The sequence below is a fragment of the Pristis pectinata genome, chromosome 22, assembly GCF_009764475.1.
Source record: "Pristis pectinata isolate sPriPec2 chromosome 22, sPriPec2.1.pri, whole genome shotgun sequence".
Lineage (NCBI taxonomy): Eukaryota > Metazoa > Chordata > Chondrichthyes > Rhinopristiformes > Pristidae > Pristis > Pristis pectinata.
The window spans coordinates 32,729,492-32,738,219 of record NC_067426.1 but is presented as its reverse complement, the minus strand read 5'-3'; the positions used below and the strand labels follow the sequence as shown (position 1 = coordinate 32,738,219).

General features: G+C 50.8%; 1 protein-coding gene across 3 annotated transcripts; it reads right to left on the bottom strand.

The window, feature by feature from the left end:
* Nucleotides 1-929: 929 nt before the first annotated feature.
* On the bottom strand, nt 930-6,738 carry LOC127581690 (U7 snRNA-associated Sm-like protein LSm10). 3 transcript variants are annotated; one of them, XM_052036317.1, is made up of 2 exons: nt 6,530-6,738; nt 930-3,633 (listed from the first exon to the last, which is right to left on the bottom strand). In XM_052036317.1, exon 2 carries the CDS (start codon nt 3,547-3,549, stop codon nt 3,184-3,186), a length of 366 nt encoding a protein of 121 aa, XP_051892277.1. In that variant the 5' UTR covers nt 3,550-3,633; nt 6,530-6,738; the 3' UTR covers nt 930-3,183. The 3 variants fall into 3 exon arrangements, with proteins under 3 accessions (XP_051892277.1, XP_051892276.1, XP_051892278.1); XM_052036316.1 differs by having other exon boundaries at nt 6,540-6,738; XM_052036318.1 differs by lacking the exon at nt 6,530-6,738 and adding an exon at nt 6,056-6,360.
* Nucleotides 6,739-8,728: the final 1,990 nt, after the last annotated feature.

The following is an 8,728-nucleotide window of genomic DNA, read 5'->3' as shown; positions in this document are numbered from 1 at the left end:
TAATAATACCTTGTTGTGACCTTGCACCTTATTATCCACCTGCACTGCACTTCTCTGTGGCTGTTATACTTTATTCTGTATTCTGTTATTGTTTTAACTCTGCACTACCTCAGTGCACTGTGTAATGAATTGACCTGTATGATCAGTGTGCAAGACAAGTTTTTCACTGTACCTCGGTACGAGTGACAATAATAAACCAATCCCAATAGAGAGATCATCTAATATGCATTTCGTGTTTCTAGTGTAGAGGACAGCACATATGTACACCAAATGTGGTACACTAGCACTAGATTTGGAAGAAGTGCAAGTGAATCATTACTTCACCTGGAGAGACTGTTTGGGTCCCTGGGTGATGGGAAGAAGTGAAAAGACGGGTGCTGCATCTCCTGTGGTTGTGTGGGAAAGTGTTATGACTCCTGATCCATTCTTCTGTCCCCTCCAAACACTTCCTGTCTTAAGTGTTTGGTGGGGACAGAAGAATGGAGCTGGAGTCATAAAGAAGCAGAACCCTTTGAAATGCGGGAAGGGGAAACTATGTCTAGCGTGGAGCTGGTGGAAATTCCTTTGCAATTAACTCTGCTTCTCTTTCCACAGATGCTGCCTAACTTGCTGAATTTTTAGCATTTTCTGTTTTTATTTCAGATTTTCAGCATCTGTGGCTTTTTTTTCTGATTTCCAGAAGACTAATGATTAAGCAATCTCCAGAAATAATCCCAGAAGATTGGCTATGCCACTAGCAGTACATAGATGCTTGTATGTCTGTTAAAGCACCAGGTAATTCATTTATAACTGTATACACAAGGGTATAGCAACGTCCTTTTTATATGACAATGCTCTGTATAAGTGATGAGATCTTCCACAATAAATGGCAGACATCTAAGAGGAAGAACATTATGTATGAAGTTATTCGCAAAAACTGACACAGCATCATCAGTTAAACATCTGGCTTCATTTGCTGATTTCCCATCTAAAATTCCAGCTACATCAGTGAGCACTTCACAACTGTCTTCACACTGTTTTACAACTAGTTGCTGAATTAACATACAACATTAACACTGTGTACAAACATTTGCTTTAATTTTCTCTCTAAAAGTTCAATGAAGATTACACAATCAAACAAGAAAAATAACAAAAAATGAAAATACTGGAAAGGTGTGGCAGCATCTGACACACAACAGTTTTGATCATTCATGTCAATCACCTTTTCATCAGAACTGGAAACTTAGAGAATAAAATAGCTTTTAAGCACAGGGCTGGGAAGAGGATCTGGCCAGAGTGGTGGGCTACGATGTACGGTAGTGCAGAAAGCAGAAGTGATTAAATGACGAGCGGGTGAAAATGAGATAATTAGGTGTAAACGACTAAAGCAGAATAAAAAACTCACACCTTCTGAATGGCTTTAAAGGGGATGGGAGAATTTCAACATAATACCCCACTTCCTGCTTCACTTTGAAATTTCATTGCGGTAGTCTTCTTCCCAGGGTGGAAATGTCAAATACTACAGGGCATACCTTTAAAGTGGGAGAGGAAAAGTTTAAAGTTGTTTTTGTGAGGCCAGTTTTTTTTCCACACAGAGTGGTGGGTGCCTGGAATGTGCTGCCAGGGGAGGTGGTGGAAGCAGATACGATAGCCACGTTTGAGTCATTTAGACAGGCACGTGAACAGGCAGGGTATTGCGGGATACAGAGCACGTGTAGGCAGATGGGGTTAGTTAGATTGGCATCATGGTCAGTGCAGACATCGTGGGCCAAAGGTCCTGTTCTTGGTTCTTTAATGCAGGAGTCAGTGTGATCATTGTATTCAGTAGGAAGAGAAAATGATTGACGGGTATTAGTGTACAGCTGCAAGTGCATACAGGACTGCTCAGCATTGGCACTGGGATGGCAGAGCATAATGGTAAAGGAATGAAATTCTTGCAGGTAACAAACACGAGATGCTGTCTTGCCACACATGGGCTCTTGCCAGAGCATTTTATTTTGTAGAGGAGGTACTGGCAGGTACTTGTCAAATCACTTGTGTGGGAGCAACTTGAAATGATGAATTAGGGAAAGTATCCTTCATTATATTAAAATGCGTCTGCACTGACGTGATTCTAATGGAGGGTTAGCAAGACACTGGGGTAAGTGCAGGCTGTAAATGTCATTGTTCTATTGAACACATGGGAGAGAACAGAGGAAGCATCTGATCCTTGTGTTTGTCATTGCCACATGCTACTGTTGGATGTGATTCACATGCACAAAGAATCCTGCTCCCTCAACCAACTGCAATAGAGACAAAAACTGCCTGTATGACAGCACTGACCATCTTTCCTCACATTTCAAATACTTATTGGGAATTAATACAGAAATGCACTGTCAATATAAAAGAAACGATATTGATTTATATTTCATCAAGGCACATCTCACAGAGATACCCCAAAATACTTCATGCAGAATGAAATATGTTGGTGTGATATCACCAAATGCAGCAGAACCTCTCCACAATGCAATATTCTATAGTGAATGATGTTTTTGGTACCGGTGGCCATGATTGTCATTCAGAACACCAGTTCTAGTTCTTCCAATAGTGTCCACATGAACCATTAAACCACATTGGTACTGTGGTTTAATATGTCACTCAGAGAGGCCAGATTCAACAATGCAGCATACTTGCAGTATTGCTCAGGAACGCACGCTCACGGATTGTGTGATGGCATTTTTAATCAACAGTTTTCAAATTCATGGATGAAGATACCTCCAACTGAACCAATTTGGAAGTGTATGTGCCCCTCATCAATGTCGCTACATACCAACCGTCCTGATCCCACCCCAGCTCAATCCCATACATCAATGTCGCTACATACCAACCGTCCTGATCCCACCCCAGCTCAATCCCATACATCAATGTCGCTACATACCAACCGTCCTGATCCCACCCCAGCTCAATCCCATACATCAATGTCGCTACATACCAACCGTCCTGATCCCACCCCAGCTCAATCCCATACATCAATGTCGTTACATACCAACTGTCCTGATCCCACCCCAGCTCAATCCCATACATCTTGCTTTTCCACCCTGATAGACCTCACACCCACGACCCCCTTTTTATACTGTCCATGCATAAACCTGTCCTAATCCACTCCTCCCCCAGCGCACCCCACCCACCTAAACCCAACTCTGCTCCTCTGGCATCAGCACACAATTATTTTCTTGACGGAAATTCTTTTCTTCCTCGATCTTGCCCCCCAAAATTCCGCACTTGGTGAATCTTCTGCAGTTGACTATTAATGGTCTCAGTGATGTTGATCTCATCTGGAATGTGAACGTAACGCACATTTCTGCCAGTGACGAAGAAGTCATCTAGTTGCAAGGTCCTACCTCCCCTGTCAGTGTACAACACTTCGGAAAGACGGACATTCATAAATGCATCAACGTTAATAATTCGTCCTCTGACAGAGCTCTCGTTTCTTAGCTCCACTGTAGTAACATGGCCATGCATCCCCTGGAGAAGGATGATGAGGCTGTTCTCTGCTATTGTTCGCTCTTTAATGGAGTGGCTCACCGACATGATGCCCAATCTGTGCAATCAGCTTAAGGAAAGCGAAAGATCAAGCCCAACTACCACACTTCCGCAACAGAGCAGCATTAGAATCTGAAAGGAAAATACAAGTAGATCATCGAATATAAACATAGGTGGAAAGTAACAGCTTTCAGCACCTGGAGACCAGGAGCTGGTTGCTTCCTCCTCATTACAATCAAGGTGCTGCCTCCTGACAAAGACTGACAGATAGGCAGCAGTCTTTATGCACAGGTCCAAAGAGCGAGTTTCATAAGCTTTTCAACTTCGTGGAAAGCAAAAAAACTGCAGAGGCTGGAAATCAGAAATAACAGAAAATGCTAGAAACACTCATAGGGTCATGCAGCGTCTGTGGAAAGAGAAACAGAATTAACATTTTAAGTCAAAACCCTTCTTCAGAACCCTACAATCACTGAAAAATCAATGGCCTTGAAAATCCTGTGCCTTGCGCAGAAGCAAAGAAAAATGCAGCATAAAGTCACAGCTAGGTTCAGCCCCACTAGGGACATCCAGTGTTCTGTCAAAAGGTCTTTGACTTGAAATTTTAACTTTGTTTCTCTTTCCACAGATGCTGCCTGATCCCCGTTTACTATAGCATAGAGCAAGGGTTTATGTCCACACATGGAGGGGCATTGTTACCAGACAATTACTGCAGTACACAACAATGCAATGACAGGGTTCAACAGAGTGAGCAGACTATAAAAACAGAAAATTCTGGAAATACTCAGGACTAGCAGTATTTGTGCAGTGAGAAGTGGTGCTAATGTTCTAAATCGATGAAGTTTCATCCGAATGGAGGAAAAGTCATTGATCTGACATATTAGGGTTATTCTGACACTGTTACCCACAGAATTGACAGACAGAGTGTCACCTTTACAGTATCCCCCTTTCCAGGCCCTTCAGAATTTTAAATGCTTCATTGAGATTACCTCTCATTTTTTAAAAACTTGACGGCAAATGGGATCAGTCAATTCAGTTCTCTCATTGCAGGACAAACATCAGCATCCTACAGATACGTATTGTGAACCATCACTGCATTCCCTTGAGATCAAATACACCCTTCCTTGGTTACGGAGACCAAAATTACACGTGGTACTCCAGGTGTGGTCTCCATGTGTAGTGAACTTCACCAATGGATGTACAATCACACTGCACCTCCACCCCACATCCAGGGAGTACCAGAGGGCCATCCGCTTCTTTCTTAAACACCCCAACCAGTTCTCTGCCAACACTCATTTGCCTGGTGGAACTTGTCCTCACATTAAACAACAACTCCTTCAACAACACTCACTTTCTCCAGATCAAAGGCGTAGCCATGGGCACTTGCATTGGTCCAAGCCTCTATTTTGTGGGGTACATGGAACAATAGTCCTACCCAGGCCCACTCCCCTACCTCTTGCCCCGATACATCGATGACTACTTTAGTGCTACCTCCTCCATTATGCACAACTTGAAAATTTTGGCACTTTTGCCGCCCATTTCCACCCATGTTCACATGGTCCATCTCAACTCTTCCCTTCCCTTTCTGGATCTCTCCATCTCCACCTCAGCAATTTCTGTTTCTGTTTCAGATTTTCAGCATTTGCAGTTTTATTTGCATTTGTGATCTCATTGATGCCTTGTGAATCTTTTATATTCTGAAACCCGATGAAATAAAGGTTGGCACGCTGTCACAATTGCTTGCTGTACCTGCAAGTTAACTTCCTGTGATTCATGAATAAAAACACCCAAGGAACTCTGAATATCAATATTCCCAAGTTTCTCATTATTTGAAAAATATTTGCCTAGAAATTCACGCCTGAATGGGCAAAATTATTGCCTCCGAGTCAATGGAATAAATTTGGAGGCAGAGTACTGCCTGTTGATGATAATAATACCTAAAGGGGAACAGACTGATCTTCCTGGGTGACCTCAACACTAGAGTGGGGAAGGGACACAATCCTGTGGCAAGACATGACTGACAAAGAAGGTGCAGAGAAAGCTAACTCCAATGATGTCCTTTTCTTGACAAAAGGCTTGGAGCATGGCCTTGTCATAACAGACACTCTACTTCATCAGAGGGACAAACACAAGAGGAGCAACAATTTGAACTCATGTCTTTGATGTTAATCCAGGTCTCTGGTTTACTAGTCCAGCACCATTCTCCCCTTCAACCCAAAGTCCTCACCCTAATTGTCTCTAATGTGGACTCTCGTTGGATGTCTTTTCAAAGACCACATAAATGAAATCCATTGACACCATCTGATCTGACTGCTCAGAGCCATTGGCATGGGTAGACATGATTTAACTTTCACACTCCCGTGCTGGCTCACTCTGATCCACTATCAGTCTCTCATAAAGGACCTGCCAACCTCTCCACTCCTGGCATTCAACAACAGGGCCATAATTTCCCAGTTCATGCCTTCTGCGCTTAATAATCCTTCAATTCACAAGGGTTAATTTCTGAAATGTGTGCTTTAGGAAACCAGTTACAGATACATAGGTAATGAACTTTTACCAGCCTGCCGTGGTAACGATGAGCCTTTCAGCGTTTAGTTTCTCAGCCACAGGAGGAGTTTCTGCCCCGAGGGCAGTGGCTGGAACTCTGCACCTCAGGGCGCCGCGGCGGCCGGATCCCCGCACCCCAGGGCGCCGCGGCGGCCGGATCCCCGCACCCCAGGGCGCCGCGGCGGCCGGATCCCCGCACCCCAGGGCGCCCGGAACCCCGCACCCCAGGGCGCCGCGGCGGCCGGAACCCCGCACCCCAGGGCGCCGCGGCGGCCGGAACCCCGCACCCCAGGGCGCCGCGGCGGCCGAGACTGACCAACAGCCAGGGTCTGGCGGCCCGGTCGGTCCCTCCTCTGACACAGTCCCGGGGACAGAGCCGGAGCCGGAGCCGCTCAGCCCCGGGCCCGGTCCGGCCGCGCACTCCCACTCACCAGCCCAGCGCCGCTGGCCGGGCGCCCGTCACACCCCCCCCCCCCCCCCGTACCTCAACTTACTGCTGTTTAACAAGCGCCTCGCTCGCCGGCCGCCGGCCGCAGGCCGCATCTCCTTGGTTACGGCAGCTTCCCTTCCGGCGGGGTGGCTGCGCCCCCGTGTGAGGGGCCGGGACTCTGCAGCCCGCAGTGCCCACTGTCCGCCGCCAGCCTCGGCTCATCGCGGGGCTGGATGATCCGGACCCCCCCCCTGTGCACCTCTCCTCTTCCTCTCCACCCCTCCTCCTCCTCCTCTCCACCTCCTCTCCACCCCTCCTCCTCCTCCTCCTCCTCCTCCTCCTCCTCTCCACCCCTCCTCCTCCTCCTCCTCCTCCTCCTCTCCACCCCTCCTCCTCCTCCTCCTCCTCCTCTCCACCACCTCCTCCTCCTCCTCCTCTCCACCCCTCCTCCTCCTCTCCACCCCTCCACCTCCTCCTCCTCCTCCTCCTCTCCACCCCTCCTCCTCCTCCTCCTCTCCACCCCTCCTCCTCCTCCTCCTCTCCACCCCTCCTCCTCCTCCTCCTCTCCACCCCTCCTCCTCCTCCTCCTCCTCTCCACCTCCTCCTCCTCCTCTCCACCTCCTCCTCCTCCTCTCCACCTCCTCCTCCTCCTCTCCACCCTCCTCCTCCTCCTCTCCACCTCCTCCTCCTCCTCTCCACCTCCTCCTCCTCCTCTCCACCCCTCCTCCTCCTCTCCACCCCTCCTCCTCCTCCTCCTCCTCTCCACCTCCTCCTCCTCCTCTCCACCCCTCCTCCTCCTCTCCACCCCTCCTCCTCCTCCTCCTCCTCTCCACCTCCTCCTCCTCCTCTCCACCTCCTCCTCCTCCTCTCCACCCCCTCCTCCTCCTCTCCACCTCCTCCTCCTCCTCTCCACCCCTCCTCCTCCTCCTCCTCTCCACCCCTCCTCCTCCTCCTCCTCCTCTCCACCTCCTCCTCCTCCTCTCCACCTCCTCCTCCTCCTCTCCACCCCTCCTCCTCCTCCTCTCCACCCCTCCTCCTCCTCCTCTCCACCTCCTCCTCCTCCTCTCCACCTCCTCCTCCTCCTCTCCACCTCCTCCTCCTCCGCTCCACCCCTCCTCCTCCTCTCCACCCCTCCTCCTCCTCTCCACCCCTCCTCCTCTCCACCTCCTCCTCCTCCTCTCCTCCTCCTCCTCTCCACCCCTCCTCCTCCTCTCCACCTCCTCCTCCTCCTCTCCACCCCTCCTCCTCCTCTCCACCCCTCCTCCTCCTCCTCCTCCTCTCCACCTCCTCCTCCTCCTCTCCACCCCTCCTCCTCCTCTCCACCCCTCCTCCTCTCCACCTCCTCCTCCTCCTCTCCACCTCCTCCTCCTCCTCTCCACCCCTCCTCCTCCTCTCCACCTCCTCCTCCTCCTCTCCACCCCTCCTCCTCTCCACCCCTCCTCCTCTCCACCTCCTCCTCCTCCTCTCCACCTCCTCCTCCTCTCCACCCCTCCTCCTCCTCTCCACCTCCTCCTCCTCCTCTCCACCCCTCCTCCTCTCCACCCCTCCTCCTCCTCCTCCTCCTCTCCACCTCCTCCTCCTCCTCTCCACCTACTCCTCCTCCTCTCCACCTCCTCCTCCTCTCCACCCCTCCTCCTCCTCCTCCTCTCCACCTCCTCCTCTCCACCCCTCCTCCTCCTCCTCCTCTCCACCCCTCCTCCTCCTCCTCCTCCTCTCCACCCCTCCTCCTCCTCCTCTCCACCACCTCCTCCTCCTCCTCTCCACCTCCTCCTCCTCTCCACCCCTCCTCCTCCTCCTCTCCACCCCTCCTCCTCCTCCTCCTCTCCACCCCTCCTCCTCCTCCTCCTCTCCACCCCTCCTCCTCCTCCTCTCCACCCCTCCTCCTCCTCCTCCTCTCCACCCCTCCTCCTCCTCCTCCTCCTCCTCCTCTCCACCCCTCCTCCTCCTCCTCTCCACCTCCTCCTCCTCCTCTCCACCCCTCCTCCTCCTCCTCTCCTCTCCACCTCCTCCTCCTGCTCTCCTCTCCACCCCTCCTCCTCCTCCTCTCCTCTCCACCCCTCCTCCTCCTCCTCTCCTCTCCACCCCTCCTCCTCCTCCTCCTCTCCACCCCTCCTCCTCCTCCTCCTCTCCACCCCTCCTCCTCCTCCTCTCCACCCCTCCTCCTCCTCCTCCTCTCCACCCCTCCTCCTCCTCCTCCTCTCCACCCCTCCTCCTCCTCCTCCTCCTCTCCACCCCTCCTCCTCCTCCTCCTCC

Bases quoted from the DNA above. Each gene is read 5' to 3' on its own strand.
- LOC127581690 (XM_052036317.1), bottom strand. From the start codon at position 3,549: ATGTCGGTGAGCCACTCCATTAAAGAGCGAACAATAGCAGAGAACAGC.